The 18,623-nt window shown below is 48.8% G+C and overlaps 1 protein-coding gene across 1 annotated transcript; it reads right to left on the bottom strand.

The window, feature by feature from the left end:
* Positions 1 to 4,014: 4,014 nt before the first annotated feature.
* LOC112850839 (SIGLEC family-like protein 1) lies at positions 4,015 to 18,364 on the bottom strand. The gene is made up of 6 exons (XM_086690584.1): positions 18,282 to 18,364; positions 11,910 to 12,195; positions 11,280 to 11,561; positions 11,031 to 11,133; positions 6,130 to 6,268; positions 4,015 to 5,263 (listed from the first exon to the last, which is right to left on the bottom strand). The coding sequence occupies exons 2-6, from the start codon at positions 11,929 to 11,931 to the stop codon at positions 4,847 to 4,849; spliced, it is 963 nt and encodes a 320-aa protein (XP_086546710.1). The 5' UTR covers positions 11,932 to 12,195; positions 18,282 to 18,364; the 3' UTR covers positions 4,015 to 4,846.
* Between the last annotated feature and the right edge of the window lie 259 nt (positions 18,365 to 18,623).

Genomic DNA, 18,623 nt, shown 5'->3' with positions numbered 1-18,623 from the left:
GGTCCACACCCACATCTCTTGCAGTGTGGGCTCAACTCCAGCCTTGGCGGGGAGGGCCCTTTCCAGGCTCATTCCTTCCTCCGGCTTCCTCCCTGAGTCCCACAATATTCCTTTACCCCTTTAGAGATTATTACCTGTTGTAGTTAATAACTCCTTATATTAAAATTTCCCTGTTCAAATTAGAAAAGAAAATGCTCGGTTGGACCACTTTACAGTTTCTGTGCCTTAGTTGTGTCATCCAAAACACTGAGGGTAAGAATAATTTCTCCACGCCTTCCCCATCCGCCAGGGCTCCCTAGGGCTGCTGGAACAAATTGCCAAAAACATGGAAGCTTAGAACCACACACGCTGTTCCCTCCCGGTTTTGGAGACCAGCAGTCCAACACTGATGTCCCCCCGGGGCCAAAATCAAGATGTCGACAGGGCCATACTCTCTCCGGAGGCTTCTGGGGCTGGGTGGGGGAGAATCTGTCCCCTGCCTCTGTCAGCTTCTGGTCACCACCTGCAGGTTCCTTGGCTTGTGGCTGTGTGGCTCCAAGCTCCGCCCCTCACAGGCTGAACACCGGAGGGTGGGTGGCCAGAGAATGCTGTCTTCCCTGCCTGCTAGCAGCCTTCCTTGGTTCCTGTCTGGTGGCCCCTGGGGGCCACAGTGCTGCTTCTTAGCGGTGGGGGGAAACACAGGCACCGGGGGCAACGGGTTGTCTCTGGGCACTGGGATGAAGCCAGGGTTTTGCTTTTTCGTTCTGTTCCCCTTTGTAACTTGCTCCCGCAAAACCTCTTTGAAAATGAGTAATTCGTTAAAGCCCAAAGTTGGAAGTTCAAATAAAAGTATGTGGTCTTGGAAGGGACCCACGCCTCATGTTTGTGGGTTCTCAAGGGGCTCTTGGTTGGGTCCTGAGGGAACTGCAGCATCCTTCTGGAGATTTTTTTTTAAGTTTATTTTGAGAGAGAGAGAGAGAGTGCACAAGGGGCAGACGGCAGAAAGAGAGGGAGAGAAAGGATCCCAAGTAGGCTCCACGCTGTCAGCACAGAGCCCGATGTGGGGCTCGAACCCATGAATCATGAGATTATGACCTGAGCTGAAATCAAGAGTGGGATGCTTAACCCACACTGAGCCACCCAGGCACCCCCTCCCCCCCTTCTGGAGAATTCTTGCATTGGCTTTTTCCTCTCTGCAGACACACCAGGCACTCAGCCCCCAGGCCTTTGCTCACCTCTGTTCTCTGCCTGGATTCTCTTCTTCCAAGATCTTCACCTCCTCTGAGAGGCCTTCCACGGCCACCCTTGGCCAAGCAGGGACACCCACTGTTTTCCCTATCTCCCCTTACCTGTCATGCATCCTGCTTACTTATTCTAGTCTGCTTACCTTGCCCAGTCTTTCTCCCTTACCAGGCTCTAAGCTCCCCAAGGGAGCCCCCAAGGGACCATCTCTGTCTCATTCAACACCACGTCCCCAGTCCCTTACACATAGCAGGCTCTCAATACACTTTTCGAAAGTTTTTAAATTTATTTTGAGAAAGAGCCTGAGCGGGGGAGGGGCAGAGAGAGAGGGAGACGGAGGATCCCAAGCAGGCTCTGTGCTGACAGCAGAGAGCCTGATGTGGGGCTCAAACTCACGAACCATGCGATCATGACCTGAGCCGAAATCGAAAGTTGGATGCTTAACTGACTGAGCCACCCAGGAGCTCCTCTATACATTTTTTAAAAGAATAAATAACCCCTGGGGCTCCTGAGTGGCTCAGTTGGCTAAGTATCCAACTCTTGGTTTCAGCTCAGGTCATGATCTCTCAGTTTATGGGTTCGAGCCCTGCACTGGGCTCTGTGCTGACAGTGTAGAGCCTGCTTGGGATTCTCTCTTTCTCAAAGGAAAAAAAAAAAAAAAAAAGAATAACTCCTTACCCTCCTCACCAGCTTCCTCCCCACGAAAGGTCAGGTACGATCACCCACTTTGTAACTGCCACTGTCATGTCCCTGGAAATGTGCTGGGTGTTATTAATATCAGTTGAAGATACTCACTGCCCCAGGCAGGGCGGGTAGGGGGTGTCCGAGCACTGGCTCCCATGTCTCTATCTGTGCTCATCAGGCAGGCTCCTTAACCTCTCTGAGTCTCATTGTCCCTCCCCACAGCATGGAAATAATAATAGCATCCACCTCCCAGCACTGGGGTGGGGATCAAACGGTGGGGTCAGTTTTACGCGTGAACTTGGCTAGGGCCAGACGTCCCCATCAGTCAAACCTCCACCTAGTGTTGCCCAAAAGGTATTTCATGGGTGTGACTGACATCTTTAATCAGTCGAGATAATTCTCAATAATCTGGGTGGGCTTGATTCAATCAGTTGAAAGGTCTTCAGAGCAGATTGGATTCCCAGGAGACGAAATTCGGCTGGGGGACAATAGCTTCACAAGCCCGAGAGCCTCCTGACGGCCTGCCCTCCGGATGTCAGGCGTGCCTAGCCAGCCCCACAGCCACATAAGCCAATTCCTTGCAATACATCTCTCTTTTTCTCAATGTTTGTTTATTTTTGAGAGAGAGACAGAGTGTGAGTGGGGGAGGGACAGAGAGAGAGAGGAAGACCCAGAATCCGAAGCAGGGTCCGGTCACAGAGCCCGATGCGGGGCTCGAACCCACCAACTGCGAGATCATGACCAGAACCGAAGTTGGGCGCTTAACCAACGGAGCCACCCAGGCGCTCCACAATAAATCTCTTCATATAGACCGGCTACTAGTTGTTTCCTGGGCTGGACTCTGGTGGATACAAATGGGAGGATGTTGATGGGCTTAGAACAGGACCTGGAGCAAAGAGCTCAAACCGACGAGAGCTGCCAGCCGGGGCCCTCAACGTCCCGCGGTGCCAGGTAGCCGGAACACGTTCCCCCCTCACAGCGACGCAGGAGGTTATGGTCCCATTCCGCAGATGAAGCTGGGGATAGGGCAGCGCTGGGGTCCCGGCACAGGTAGCCCAGCCCCGGCGGCGCGCGGCGGCGGCTGATCCCGAAGCTCCATGCTCTCTCGGCCCTGCTGCAGTGACCGCGGGGGATCCCTCCGGTGGAGAGGCAGGGACAGTGGCAGCCCTGTCCTCCATCCTCCAAGCGCAGCTCGGTGCGGGCACACCAGGGGTTAACTGAGCCTGGAACCGGGCTTGGGGAGGGCGTGTGAGATGGTTGGGGAGCCAGAGACTCTGGAGAAAGAGGTCGGCCCTGCAGCCGCTCCTTGGCCGGGGATGCGTTTTCCAACCTCATCTTTGTGGAGCTGCTGCGGGCTCCCGCCCCCGCCACCCCCACCCTGCCACTCCCCCACGGGGACAGTCCGTTTTTCCTGAACTAGGTATCGCCGTGTCTGGGAGTCCTTAACCCGCTGGCCGCTGAAGTTGAACTTGCCACGTGTGCCCTCCAAGCATCAGTCCTTCTAGCTTCTCTGGAGAGCGGGCTGGGTGACTCCTCGGGCCCAGCCGGTGGCGTTTTGCCCGGCTCCTTTCTCCCTGTCGTCGCCCCCTTGCGGGAGCGCTAGGGCTCCTGCCTCCTAGCTTCCCTCCTGTGGCTCCCTGGCCCCCAGCACGTCTGCCCAGCGCGACGGCAATGCTGCGGCTCCCAGCCGGGGCCACACGCTCTCTTCCCAGGGCTGGCCCCTGTCCCTCCCCCTTCCAGAGGCTCCCCCTATGCAGCCCTGGCTGCGCAGCACCTGGACCTCACTCATCTGTCTCCCCAGCCCAGGGCCTGGCACACGGGGCCACTGCAGTCATTTGTGGCAGACGAGTGGACGAATTCCTGGAACGTCCTTCTCCACCCAAATAATCCTTCCTCATTCTTCCAGACCCAAGCCTCTTCCCAAGGTCTGGGGATTGTTTCCACTGGGCAAGGCGCTCGCATTCTGAATGACCACACCTCCTTTGGGCAGGAGGTGTGTTTAGAGAGAAGGTGTCTCCTCCAGGTCTATGCTTCTGATCAGACTTGCAAGTGATAGGTCCACACGGGGCTTTACATGGATCTATGCTGTCTTTTTTTTTTTTTTTTTTAAGTTTACTTATTTTTGGAGAGAGAGAGTGTACGAGTGGGAAAGGACAGAGAGGGAGACAGAGAATCCCAACACTGTCAGCACAGAGCCCGACGAACCATGAGATCACGACCTGAGCCAAAATCGAGTTGGATGCCTAAATGACTGAGCCACGCAGGTGCCCCAGGACCCATGGTGCTTTTTAAACACTGTTACTAACGTGTGTGAATCCAGAAATTTCACACTAGAATCTAGGTGTCTGGATTCTTCTGAAAATACAGAGATAGACAAAGGATGGATAGATGATAGATATAGATAGATAGATAGACAGACAGACAGAGGTAGATGACAGATACATTAAAACAAAAACCAGAAGACCCAGCAGTTCAGATCTCATTCCTGCCGGGAGGTAAGAGTTGGAGCGGAGTTCGCTGTTGCTGGCACCCCCTTCAGATGGGGAGCCTGCTCTCAGGATGGACCAGGTCCCCACCAGGCCAACGGCACCCGTTTTGTTACCTGTGGGGCCAATGTGGGCTTTTGATTTTGCAACCTGTGCACTAGAATCTTAGTGCAGGAGAAAATGGCCAGGGACGGGGAGAGCTGCTCCAGGGATCAAAGGTCCTGGGATGGAGGGGTCCTGAGCAGTGCACAGTGTTGCTGTGTGGCCTGAGGCACTCTGAGGCTCGGTTTCCCCGTTTGCAATGTCGGGGTGTGGAGGACGGGCTTCATGATCCCCAGTGTCCCTGCAGAGAGGCCTCTGGGGCTTCTTTAGTGTTTCGGGCTCTTCCCTCCCACAGCTCCCCGTTTCTCTCTGCAGAACGCCGAGGGCGGATTTGCTTGGCAGCGCCCGAGGCCTCAGGAGGGTGACTGGTCACTCTGGGTCACAGTGCCCGTGGCCTCTGCCACAGCATTAGCCCATTTCCTAGTGCTGCCTCCCCCCAGGCTCCTCTGTCCGTCCTCCGTGCTCCTGCACGTCCGCCTGCCGGCCCAGACCGTGTGGCTCAAGGGCAGGAAGCAGGTGTGTCCCTGGTGGGGGCTGACCAAGAGGCCTAGCACCCAGGAGTCTTTGGGGGGGATGTCTGCCCAGGGAATGCGTGAGCTCCTAGCAGTGGTCTCCGGTCTTAGGGTCTCAGACAAAGTCGCTGCTCCTGCCCTGTAGGTCTGTGAGGTCTGGCTGGGCCGGTCGGTCTCCGCATCTTCGATCCATGCCTGTGTCTTGATCCGTCTGGGAGTCTGTCTGTCCATGGTCTGTCCTCTCTCGGGAGCCCTAGACTGTGAGAAAACCAGGTCCTGGTGTTCCCCTGCCCTGGCCAAGCCCTTCCCCTTTCTGGGTCCCCATCAATAGAGGATACAAATAGCTGAGTTGTGCCCGCCCACCGCCAAATTCATATGTTGAAGTCCTAATCCCCAGCACCAGGCGACTGCATTTGGAGACAGGGCCTTTATAAAGAGATGATTAAGTTAACATGAGGCCATTAGGGTGGGCCCTAATCCATTATGACTGGTGGCCTCATACAAAGAGGAGACTAGGACACAGATGCACACAGGGAAGGCCACGTGAGGACGCAAGGAGAAGGTGGCCGTCTGTAAGTCAGGGAGAGAGGCCTCCAAAGGAGCCAGCCCTGCGGACGCTTTGATCTTGGTCTTCTGGCCTCTGGCACTGTGAAGATAAACTTGTGTGGTTTAAGCTCCCCAGTCTGTGGCACTCTGTTATGGCAGCTCCGAGCAGACTCAGAAGGCCCCACTCTCTGGTACTGACTGTTCTCTCCCAGCAGGGCAGCAGCCACTTGTGGCCAAGGCTGCCTCCCCAGGTGGGGCAGGGGCTGGGCCTGGAGCCCCTCAGGGTCCTCACCATCCATGGCACGGACTTGGCTTGAGGAACTAGACAGACACTCTGTTCAGGCCCAGCCCTGCCAATGGCCACGACTCGCAATGCGCAGGAGAGATTGCCGCCCTCTGGGCTCTGACCCTGGGGGGCTGGGTTCACAGGTCCAGGGACCCCTGAGAATCCTTGTTTCTAACCAGTGTTCCCCAGTGGTGCTGCTAGGCAGTGGGTGAGTTCCGGCAGCTTGTGGAGATCAGCTGGCGTCAGCTGTGCAGCAGCCTGGCTGGTGGCCCTGTCGAGCCCAGGGACTTACTTCCAATTGAGGCCCAGGAGTTTTGGCTTCAGACTCCACGGCTGTTTCTGGCTCCTCCGGCAGCTCTGGCTTCTGGATAATTGGGGTCTCTCTGGCCTTGGGAATGTGACTGTCCTCCCACCATTTAAGAGTCTTCATTCTAGGGCAACAAGCCTTGTGGTTAATACTGTGCTTAGTCTCCCCCCACCCCCTCCCTGTTCCCTGGGCTGGGGGTCAGAAGACCAATTTTCCCTCCATTTGCTGGTTCTGTGACCAGCACTGCACTGCCCTCATCAAATGCAGATACAAATCCCTATTCTCTTGAGCTGGATCCTCTTCCTAGCCTCTTTCCTGGCCTCATGCCCCAGAGATGGCTTGCAACTCCCCTGCTCCTGGCCCTCCCATGGCTCCCCAGCACTCCCAGCACAAAGTCCCAGCCCTCCCGCTCAGTGGCCCTCCACAGCTGTGCCTCTCCTCAGCTTCTCTTCCAGCCCTCTAATGTCTCAATATGTATACGATTTTTTTTTCCTAGACAAATCTTTTTTGCACCTTTCCTCTTAGTATTTTTGGCATATGTGTGCATATTAGTACACAGAGAGCTTCCTTCGTCTTTTTTACAGCTGCACAGTGCTCTGTTGTTAAGACGTACCATTGATTACACGACTGGTCCCTTCCTTTCTTGCCCTGGCAATGGCAACCACCCTGCTCACTGGTTCCCCTGCTGTGCCCAGTCTGGCTCTTCCCAAGGAGTGGGCATGCACGTGGGATTTTGTTTGTATTCAGGTATGGTGAAGCCAACAAATTGAGGGATGACTGCCATTGAAGACACTTTGTTATTCAAAGTTTCTGAGAGGGGGCACCCTGTGCCACACAAGGCCACACGGGGAAGCACTGGGGTCAGTCAGGAAGGGGAAGGAGTGAGGGGGAAGCATGTGTAGGAGCTTTAATTATGGTTTCCATGGGACTGGAACAGCACAGTACACAGATTTAGGACTGGCCCACCAAAGTACTTTATCCACCTGGACAGGTCATTAGTTGAGGATGGGCCTGTGACTCAAGCAGGGACAATCAGAGTCTTCTCTGGGATTGATGTATCACCAAGAAGAAGACAAGTTCTATTTCAGCTAGAGTTGCTGAGATCAGAGAATATAATCATGGGACTGCTTTGGCCATCTTGCCACAAGGTGGAAGGAAAGAGCCTCCAGAGGTCAAGTGAACACAGAAGGAAGCAGAACAAAGACACGGAGTCAGCAGACTCAACGTCATGTGTGGGGTGCCTGGGTGGCTCAGTTGGTTAAGCATCTAACTCTTGATTTTGGCTCAGGTCATGATCTCATGGTTTGTGAGACTGAGCCCCACATCAGGCTCTATGCTGACAGTGCGGAGCCTGCTTGGGATTCTCTCTCTCCCTCCTGTCTCTCTGCTCCTCCCCTGCTTGCTGTCTCAAAATAAATAAATAAACATAAAAAAATTAGAAGAAAAAAGGTAACTGAGGTAAAATGAGATCATATGGATGGGCCCTAATTGATAGGGCTGTATTTGGATAGGGGCTTCAATGAGGTGTAAGTTAAATTGAGGCACCCAATTTCAATTATGAGGCCCTCATAATCCAATATGACTGGTGTCCTTGTAAGAGGGACAGACAGGGCTGTGCTTGCACACGGGGATGACCAGGTGAAGAGGCAAGAGGGTGGCCATCTGCAAGCTAAGGAGAAGAGTCTCAGGAGAAACCAATCCTGCTGGCACTTTGATCTTGGACTTTCAGCCTCCAGAACCATGAGAAAATGAATCTCTGCTGTTGAAGTCTTCGACTTAACAGATGGTCAATATGTTCCTGCAGCAGATTACAGATGGCTGCAAGTTTCCGGCACTCTTCCCATGGAGAAATGGGGTCTCAAGTTTTCTCTTCCCCTTGAATCTTGGCTAGGTTATGACTTGCTCAAAGAGAATATGATGGAAGTGACACTCTGTTAATTCCAGGCATAGCCTTAAAGAGGGCTGGTGACTTCTGCCTTGGAAGAGACCATGATAAAAGAGGCCCTGATACTCCATGGAAAGTGAGAGGGGCCCAGATGAGCCCAGCCTTCTGGCTGTCCCCAGAAAAATGTCAGGCACATGAATGAAGGCACCTTGGACTTTCCAGCCCAGCCAGCCCAGCTGCTAGATAAATACCAAGTGACCTCTGTGGATACCACGGAAGCTGAAGAATCATTCAGGTGGGACCCCATTGTTTAAGGTTGCTAAGTTTAGGGGACTGTGATATAGCAAAAAATAACTGTTCTTCGTTCCTTGAGCTTGCTGAATTCAGCTCTCGTCACTCACAACTGGAAGAGTGCTGACTAATGTGACTTATCTCCTTAAACCATTATCCCATATGCATCATCTGTCGAAACTTCCACCTATGACAGTTTAAACCATAATAACCCCATGCTCTGCCTAGTTCTGTTCTATTCAGCTTTCTTTTTAAGTTTATTTATTTTGAGAGAGAGTAGAAACGTGCACGTGAGCAGGGGAGGGGCAGAAAGTTGGGAGGGGGAAGAGAGAGAATCCCAAGCAAGCTCCACGCTGGCAGCACAGAGTCCAATGTGGGGCTCAGTCTCATGAACCATGAGATCATGACCTGAGCCGAAACCAAGAGTCAGACAACTGACTGAGCCACCCAGAATCCCCTGTTCTGTTCAGCTTTCTTGGGCTCTTATCTAGTCTTGTGTTTCTGTTTTTTGATCTCACAGATGGAGGCTTCAGATCCAAGACGCCACACTCTATGCCTGTGAAGGCCCTCCTGGTTTCTCTTCCTTATCGCCCGCCCCACTGGGTACAACAGCTGTCCACTTGAGTGCCCTCTCCCTCCAGCTTCCACGGTCTCTTTGGTCTCCCATCCTGTCACCCTTCCATGGCACCCTGCCTGTAAAGACCCGAACCCAGATCAATGCTGCCATTCACCCCTTTTCTTCCAATGACAGCTGCTGGGAGGAAACATGACATAGCAATGATGCTTGGTGCTGCTAACAGTGAGCAACCTGCAGTCACCACTGGGCCTCTGTTGCTGGTCACCAATTGTTTTCCTTGCTCTTGTGTGGATCCCACTCATTCTCTTCAGTGGCCATTCCAACCACCTCACCGTCATTACCATTCTTCCTGATCCCTTCCCCCCACCCCTGCCCCCACCCACGTCATTTTCAGCAGACAGCCTCACCATACTTCTTCGCTGTGAAAAAAAAAAAACCCCATGTGCAGGAGGGCCTTACCCCCACCCCAACCAGAATCATAAACGCCACCTAAAGTGAACAAGAAAGATACAGAACATCTGCCATTGGATCCTGAGAATAATTTTGAGAGCAAGGATAACTGGCTGCCTCAGACAGTGCCATTTCAGTGGCTTGGTGCTGGAGAGCAGACAGCAAGGGATTGAAGAATGTAAGAGTGAGGAGAATCAGGCAGCGGGTATAAGCTATTCTCTCTCAAAAAAATTGGATGGTACATAGGAGGAGTTTGTGGGGCTGATGCAGGAGAGATTTGGGCATGTTTATATCTTTCAGAGAAAGAGCCAGTAAAGAAAGAATGATTGAAAATTTAAGAGACAGAAGGGATGATTAATGGAGTGTGGAGGAGATGGATTCCCAGGCAAAGGAGGTGAGGCTAACCTTGGACAGGAAGAGGGATGCCTCTTTCTCTGAAAAAGGCAAGGAGTAAATCACCAGTGCCGGTGGCAATAACTGTAGGGGTTGGGGAGTTGCTTTTTTTTCCTATGAAGTAGGTAAAACTTATTGCTGAGAGTGAGGGGGAGGAGATAAGAGAGTTGGGGAAAGAAAGAAAACATCTGTGATACTGACAGAGTTGTCTGTTGGGGAAAGCTCCCCAAGGGTGGGTGGGAAGATTTCTAGGCGGTATGGATGCTACCCTCCCCTACAAAGATGGAGATTCTGAAGCAGTGGGGTCCTCTTGGTATCTCCCTTGTATGGACCTCTAACCTAGCACTTGTTCACTTGTCTACGTCCCTGGAAAATACGGGACACAGGGCAAGAGGTAAAACAGAAAAAAAAAGTCTGAGAAATATTAAATGAGAAGCCCACAGTGAAAGGAAAGGGTGGATGCAGTCATGGCTGAAAAATTTCCAGAATTGATAAAATACACCAGATCACAGATGAAAAAGGCCAGATGTACACAACAACAAACAAACAAACAAACAAAAAAAGATATCCACACTTAGTCACAATAGAGTAGAACCATTAGCACTGACAATATCTGAAAGCCCAGTTGCCTGGGCGGGGGGGGGGGGCCTTGAAAACGCACCCAGTCCAGGTGCCAGGGAAAGTTTCCTGGAGTGCATGATGGGAGGGCTGTGAGCTGAGCCCTAAATGATGACTAAATTTCAGCCAGGTGAGAGAAAGGGGCAGGGATGCGAGGTGACGTGCAGAGAAGGGCATCGAGTAGAGGTCACAGTACAACTAGAGAAGATGTAAACATGATCAGTAAACCTGATTTAAAGGCTATATATCAATGGAACACTTCCTTCAACAAATATAGAATATACATTTCTTAAGCCTATGTGGAATATTTATAAAAACTACACAAAAATTGTGCCACAAAGAAAATAAAGAATTGAAATCATGCATAGTATATTCTTTCCACTTACTGGATTTAAGGTAGAAATAAAGAAAAGAGAATTATTAGAGAATGCTGTTGTGCCTGAGGAAAAAACCCATGGGTCAAAAAATCGTAATGGAAATTAGAAATATTTTAACCAAGTGATACTAAAATACTTTATATTAAAATTTGTGAGATGCAGCTATAGTTGTGCTTAGAGGGAAATTTATAGCCTTAAGGCAAATACTGGAGAAGAATGGAAGGGAATAAGGGACATAAATAAATGTAGTAGGTGTTGGAAAAGGCTTGATGATGAATTTCAACCTGATACTCACGCAAGGAGGACAAGGAAGAAGAAGAACAGTGCCGATGCAATGGATCCATACACAATGCCCTGGATCAGCCCCTTCACGAACACACTGTAAACTGAACGTTTATCTGGAATCAGAGGGAAGTGAGAGTGTTTTTTCTTCTAAGGCTGTGAAGTCTGAGCTACTCCTCTTCCCTCTGGCCCTGTGCCCATCCTCATCTTGGTCCCCAGGTGCTGTCATTCTAGCTCAGTCAGTAGTCCCCTGTGTACTTACCTGGTAGGAGGAAGATGCTTGAAGTATGGGTTCCATACTGGTTCTTCCCCTCACAGCGGAGACTCATGACTATTTCTGGCTCCCCTATGAGGCTGATGGTGCTGTTGGTCCAGGGGCCAATTATGGTGGAAGTCACCTGGAAGATGTTGTCTGTGCTGTTCACATCCACAGGAACACCTTCCATCAACCACTGCACAGAGGGTGTAGGGATCCCATGGAAGGAACAGTTGCACTGTAGAGTCTTCTCCAAGGAGCAAGATGAATAGAGCAGCCTAGTGGGTGCTACGGGAAGGGAAGGTCAGCAATCAGCAAGGTATCCTGACTTCCCTTTTCTACGTCCTTCAGGACCCAGCCTTTTCCTTATTCATGATTCTCAAGGAGCTTTGGAAAGAGTTTCTGGAAGCCCAGAGGAGTAGGACTTCACAGACCAGTTACCCTACATCCTCTTTCCTCATCTATCTCTGACTCTGGCTCAGCTCTTACCTCTGGCCTTCCAGCCATAGAAGCCCTGAGAAGATGTGACAGCTTCCCAGACTCCTCCCACCCAGCCCCACCCCAGGACTCAGGAATTTCTCTTGAGCCCACCAGTTCTCTGAGACTCTGCGTCTTCCTTTGCCCACCAGCACTTACAGACCGCCTGGAACATGACCATGCTACTTCTGGTCAACTTAGCTAGGGAGAAGTTCAAATAACATCTGAGAGTGGTGCCATAATCCTGAGGCTTTGGGGTGAAGTGCGGCACCAGGAGGAGGAGTTGCTGGAGCCGTCTGTGTTGGAGGACAGAGTGGGCCAATTCCAGGAAAGGAAAAGGGCTTTGGTTTCTCTGCACAGGTGCCTTTGATGGTACAGGTCAAGGTCACAGGATCTCCAGCCACAAGAATCTCTAGGTCGTGGAGCTCTGCTTTCTGGGTCTGGTCTGAAGGGAAAGACAGACTGGGACTGAAACAAGGGATCCTCATGGACATTTAACTGATGCACAGTATTTCCAAGTTACAAAGTGGTTTCTCACCCATTAGCTTACTTGGTACTCCTCCCCTCCACCCCAATAACCTCATGGAACCCGGGATTGTTGCATTTTCACAAGTATATTTCCCTTCTCTGCACTTTGTAGGTGAGCAAATGGAGGAGACTTGCTGAAGGAGGAAGAGCTTGAACCTGGACACTGCACTCTGAAGACTGAGGGTGAGTGCATTTTCTGAGGATCTACATTGCCTATGATTCCTTACCTGTCCCCCCATCCAGACCTCCTAGGGCCAGCTCCTATGCTGTCTTCCTTCCCAATCCAACTCTCCCCTCAAGCTCTGCCCCTTCCCAGCAGATCTGTGATCATTTCCCGCCTCCACCTCTTATCTGCTGGATGTTGTTGGCTAAGTCACTTCCTTTCTCTTTGCCATTTCTACTTGGAAACATAAGTTATCAATTATACCTATGTCATTGTATTATTGTTGTAAAAATGAAATACCTAAGGTTTAAAAAGCCCAGTGCCCTGTGAGGTAAAAACCACACAATTACCAATATGTCTTCTTGGAGTTCTTCCTTTACAAACCACCCACTGCATGAGACTGAATATCACCTGATATGGAGAGTTCAATATCCTCCCACAGGAAGAACTCTTGTGTTCTATATCTGTACAGAATAAGTGTGTCATGATGTCCCTTTTAAGTACATTATGGATCAGCAGGGTACACGCTTGTGCTTCAAGATTCCAAATAGTGTGGAATGTGCCTTTGGTGTTATCATCTATGGTAGCACTGAGTTGATTTATAGCTATGGGGGACATGATATTTTTATTAAGCCAGTAGGCCACAGGCACAGAATTGCTTGGGGATTCCTTGGGAAGTTCAAATATTCAAAAGATTATACTTCTTCCACTGGTACCTTCTTGACTTCCACCAAAACACAGAATGTAACCCTGTAGGAGAGAGATTCAAGTTGAAAAACTGACGCTAGTGCCCTCCAATATCCTACGTGTACATTAAAGGATTAACCTTACCCTAGAAAGGTCTGGCCCTTGCCCAGCTCCAGGGAGGTAACCTCTAAGCCCTTGGGATGTCTTACCTGATAAGAGTGTCTATTTACTTAGGGGAATGGACCATGCCAGGTAGTCTACGTGAACAGTGTGATTTTTGGTGGGGACCTTGGGTCACATGTGGTATCAGCTTGACCTCTGAAGTAGCTGGAGACTAAGGTCACCCATGCCTGTGGGACCAGGCTTCCAATAAAAAACCCTGGACACTAAAGCTCGGTGAGTTTCTCTGCTTGGCAGTACTATGCATATCGCCAAGCATTACTGCCAAGAGAAGTAAATACTGTATGCACAACTCTACTGGGAAAAGACAACTGAAAGCTCATTCTTGGTCTCTCCTAGATACTGCCCTACATGCCTTTTCCCTTGCTGATTTCAATCTCCATTTGTTTGCTATAATAAACCGTAACTAAATATAACAGTTTTTGCTGAGTTCTGGGAATCTTTCTTGTGAATCATTGAACCTGAGGGTGGTCTTGTGGACCCCTAACTGCACCACCCCAATTTAGTCTTCTGGGTTTTTTGTTGTTCTTATTGTTGGTAGTAATTGTATCTTGTGAAGTTGGCCATGTAGCCCCACTTCTGAATCTTGGTTTCTCAATCAGAAAAACAGGCACAACATTACCAGTGCTGCAATGCTGTGAGAATGAGATACATTAACCAGATGCACATGGTGCCTTATAATAATTGTAGATTGGAACTTAGCTGTTGGCTCCTAGGTGAACAATTGTTCTCTTCCCTTCTTCATTTACCAGATGACAGCTCTCTCTTGTACAAAATGGATGGGTGGTGAACTTCATGGTTCTTGAGGCCACTTCTAGCAATGCCATCTTAAAATTACGGTAGTAATACTGACTTGTGTAAGTGTTTACAGATTTCTCAATACCTTCATAGAAATCAGCTTAAGCCATCCTCATGATGATTTTATTATAGTCCCTTAGACACATTGGGTAACTGGGGCTCAGAGAGGTTAAAGGCATTGGTCCAGGTTACAGAGAAAGCAGTAACAGCATCAAGCCTGGGACTGGCTTTTCACATGTTATTCACCATGCTATTTCTCTGCTCTAAGATGTGACTTAATGACACCCACCACACAGATGATGGTGTTGAGAGAGAAGATGTGTATACATTTATTATCACTAAAGTTCTAGAGTGGTGTGGCACTAAAATGGCACTAGGAGTCAGAACACCTGGGTACTCCAACAGAGAAATTTCTAGGCAAGTTGCTGAATCTCCCAGAGCCTGCTTCCTCATCTGTGAAATGAGGACAATAATTCCTCATGGAGTTATTGGGTAGATGAAATGGGACCCACAGTGGGTCACAGAATATGCACATGGAAGAGGTCTATTATTTATTATTTATAAAGTACTTAATTCTCTATGTCTAACCTCTTCACCTTACTTCAGCCCTGCCTGTCTTCCACCCCCCACCCATACCCACCTCACCCCTACCCTTTCTTGGCTTCCTCAGACACTTCCCACCCTACCTCTCATTCCACTTACTGAACCATGACAGTGGCAATGTCATCAGCACTAACGGTCTCAGGGAAAAGAGAGGGCCAGATCTGTATGTTGTGGAGGGCAAGATTTGGAATGGATGAGGAGAGAGTCAGCAGGAAGTGGCATGAGGTGGAGGTAGAGGTAAATTCATAGCCCACTAGGGGTTTTTGTCTCTTCAGTCACTCTTAGGTTCCATTTGCCTAGAGAATCAGGAGTCTCATGGAAACAGAGGCTGAGGAGCTTCAAGGATAGAGCAGTGTCTCCATGAGTCTCTCTAGAGTCCAAATACCATGTCTTTCTTCTTTCCCCTCCAGCTGTCACCTCTGAGTCCTCCCCCTTTGAAGGACCTCAAATGCCAGGCTGAGAAGCTTGGCCTCTCTCCCAAGTTGATTAGGAAATCATGGGAACCACAGAAAGTTTTTGAACCATGGGGGAACAGGTTTGAACCATGGGGTGTCATAAAGATCACTATGGATCTGCATCAAGGAGAAAGAAATAGTTTAACAGAAAGATAATGCATCCTGAGCTGGAACCGTGGCTATGGAGGTGGAGAGGACGGGATATATTTAAGAGGTATTTGAACAATGGGGCACTGGGGTGGCTTAGTTGGTTAAGCATTTTGATTTCGGCTGAGGTCATGATCTCATTGTTCGTGAGATGGAGCCCCACATTGGGCTCTACGCTAATAGCACAGAGCCTGCTTGGGATTCTCTTTCTCTTCCTCTCTTTCTGCCTCCACCCGACTCTCTTTCTCTCTCTCTCTCTCAAAATAAATAATAAATAAACTAAAAAAAAAAAAGGTATTTGAGCAATAAAAGACATTTCTATGGCTGACAGGATAAATTCCAAACCCCTTTGCCTTGCATTTGAGGCTGTCCATGATTTTGCCCCACACTTGGCCTATCTCCACTGCTCCCTTCCCTACGCTCTGCCATTCTTTGCCTGACAAAGAGAAAAGTATCTTTCCACATATGGTCCATACATTCCTGTCTCTGTATATTTACTCAGGCCACTCTCCTTTTCATGGCATCCTTCTGCAACTCTCCCTTCTGCCCACATTCAAATCCTGTCTCTCCGAATTTCTAAGTCCAGGTCAAATTTAACTTCCTTCAAGTAGCCTTCTAGGATCTCCAGAACCACAAAGAAGTCTCCCTTCCCAGACTCTCTTAAGCACCCCTATACGTCCATCTCTTTTACGGCAATGTCTCAGACAAACTCTGAGAACTGTCCTCCCTGATAACCACTCTCCTGTGTATCCCTTTATTTCAAATTTGTTCAGGTGATTAATTCCCCAGTTTAAAAAAAACCCAACAACTATATTTCTGCCTCCTGTACATCCAGAGGTGGCTCTATGACAAAGCTGTGGCCAGTGGGCCAAGTACAAGAAAAAGGCTATTAAAATATCGACAGCAAATAAAAGCCTATCCAGCCTTTACCACATTTTCTTTACCGTCACAATTGAGCTCTGAAGAACTGTTTTCTGCATATAATCCTAGCTAATGGAATTCCAGAGCCTGGTTTTAAAAAAAATAAGTTTTCATAATAAAGGAAACAAGTCTCAGAAAGAATTGAAAAAGATGTTCACTTCCCCTGCAGCTATAAATCAAAAGATATTGTTCTGTGTTATAAAAGGGCTCAAGGAATCTGATTTGATATTGTACAAAACCAAGAATGTTTATAAGAATATAATTTATGTTCTCCTTTGCAATATACAGTTTTGTATGAATATTCATGACTGTTACTGACTTGTTCTGTTCTCTGTTGATACAAATCCGCCCTTGGAAGAACAATTTAAACAAAGTGGTCTTATGAGACTCCAAAGACATTAGAAATTATTCCATGTCTTATGAAAATGATATCCAAATAAAATGGAATTCTGACCAGTTGTCTTACTTGATAATTTCTTGCTCTGGTAACAATAACATTATAACTGACAACTCTGTTTTCTTAAATTGTATACCTATCTGTTAGGATTGTACTCTTCTCTTCTCCCAAATGTACGATGCAAAATAAAAACCTTGGACTCTGCTAGATTTATTATTAAGCAAATACTTTGAGAGACTTGTTTTCTTAAAATATCAACCATGCTGAAGACTTTGGGGAGTTCTGCTTTTCTGATACTAACACCACTTTCTGCTTGTTGCTTTCTTCTCCTTCCCCTTCCCCTCTTGCTCCTCCTCCTCCTCCTTCTCTTTCCCTGGAATATGGATGTGATGCTGGAGGTGGAGCAGCCATCTGGCAACCATGAGATAGCCATAAGGATCAAAACCACAGACTGAGGATGTTGTTGACAACAGCATGAGGGTTCTGGTTCCCTGCCAGCCTGATGGAGCCGCTACATTCACCACACATGCTTCCTCTTCATTTGGTTGTTTGTCTAGTTGGGAAGTTGATGAAATATCCTACCAGGGGAACTATCCAAGAGTGAGATCCTTGAGAGAAAGCCCTACATCAAACAGATCTTTGTGTCCTCCACAGAGCTTAGAAAGGTTCTTGTCTGATAAATATTCACTGAAGAAAAATGTACAAGCACAAATCGTAATGATTTTCCAACTATTTGTTTCTAGTTTAATTCCACTGTGGTTAGAAAACATACTTTATACGACTTCAATTCATTTACATTTGTTGAGGCTTGTTTTATAGCTCAGAACATAGTCTAAGTGTTCCATGAGCCCTTGACTAGAATATGTATTCTATTATTATTGGATGGAATATTCTATAAATGTCACTTAAGTCAATTTGGTTGATGGTATCTATATCCTTACTAATTTTTTCATCTGCTTGCTCAGTTACTGAAAGGGGAGATTTGCATTGTCTAGTTCTTTCTTCGGTTAGATTGTTGTTGTTTTTTTTTTTAATTTTTGAAATTAAAAATTCTAGTTATAAATTATTTCTCAGAATCTAATTGAATATAGTGATTTATTTACAACCTCAGGTCGAAGACTGAGGAGAGCTCTGTGGTGGTTCCACACTGGACTTTGCAGGTTACTCGCTGGAAGTTTTAGGCAAGTGCTGTTCCCTTTCTGGTTTCCCTCCCATTTCTCCCATCTATAAAATGAGAAGGTGTTATAGCCCAGTGTGTAATGGTCCTTCTGACTTTAAAATTCCGATCTCTCCCAATTTCTCATTCCCTTCTCCAGGGCCTGGTGCAGCCACGGGTTGTCTCCACAGGAAACCTCTTTCCCCTCCCGCTAAATGATCATTTCCTTTTCCAGACTTACCCCTTGTCTTGGGTTCCCACAGCGCCAACCAGGGCCCGCCTCAGCAGGTCTCTGCTAGGCTACTTTCCAGACAACTGAACATCCTCCTCGAGTTTGGCCGAGTGCATCACGTGATCGATTGGCCGACTCACTATCTACGGGAACTTCCTGTTCCCATAAGGGACGAACTGATTGGCTGATTTAAAGCCTCCCGACCCGCCGGATCCACCCACTGATGCGTGGAATAAGCATGTGTACAACTACTGGATGACTCACCGTGAAGGGACGAAGGGAGAGGAAGGCTAACGCATCAGGCTGACTCATAACAAGTTCAGTAGGCGGCCTGGGAATCCCCAGCCTCACCAACGTCCGACCAGCCAGAGGTCACGTGGGGAAGCCTCCCCGCGAAGTCCCGCCCCTCAGGCATGCCGTTAGCACACGTGAATCCCTCTGGAGCCAATCAGGGCCTAATGATGCACGCGGGGGCTGCTGGGACGGGGAGGGTCCGTGCAGTAGAACCCTTGAGTCTCCCGCGCCTGAGGCCGTCTGGAGCAAGCGGCAGTTCGTTTATCTTGAGCAGAAGGTTCTAAAACCCTACCAGCCCTGTGAACTGCAGGC

This window comes from Puma concolor, chromosome E2, assembly GCF_028749965.1.
Source record: "Puma concolor isolate L17-30 chromosome E2, mPumCon1.1.hap2, whole genome shotgun sequence".
Taxonomy (NCBI): Eukaryota; Metazoa; Chordata; class Mammalia; order Carnivora; family Felidae; genus Puma; species Puma concolor.
The sequence above is the reverse complement of the archived record's forward strand: the minus strand, read 5'-3'. Positions and strand labels throughout refer to the sequence as shown.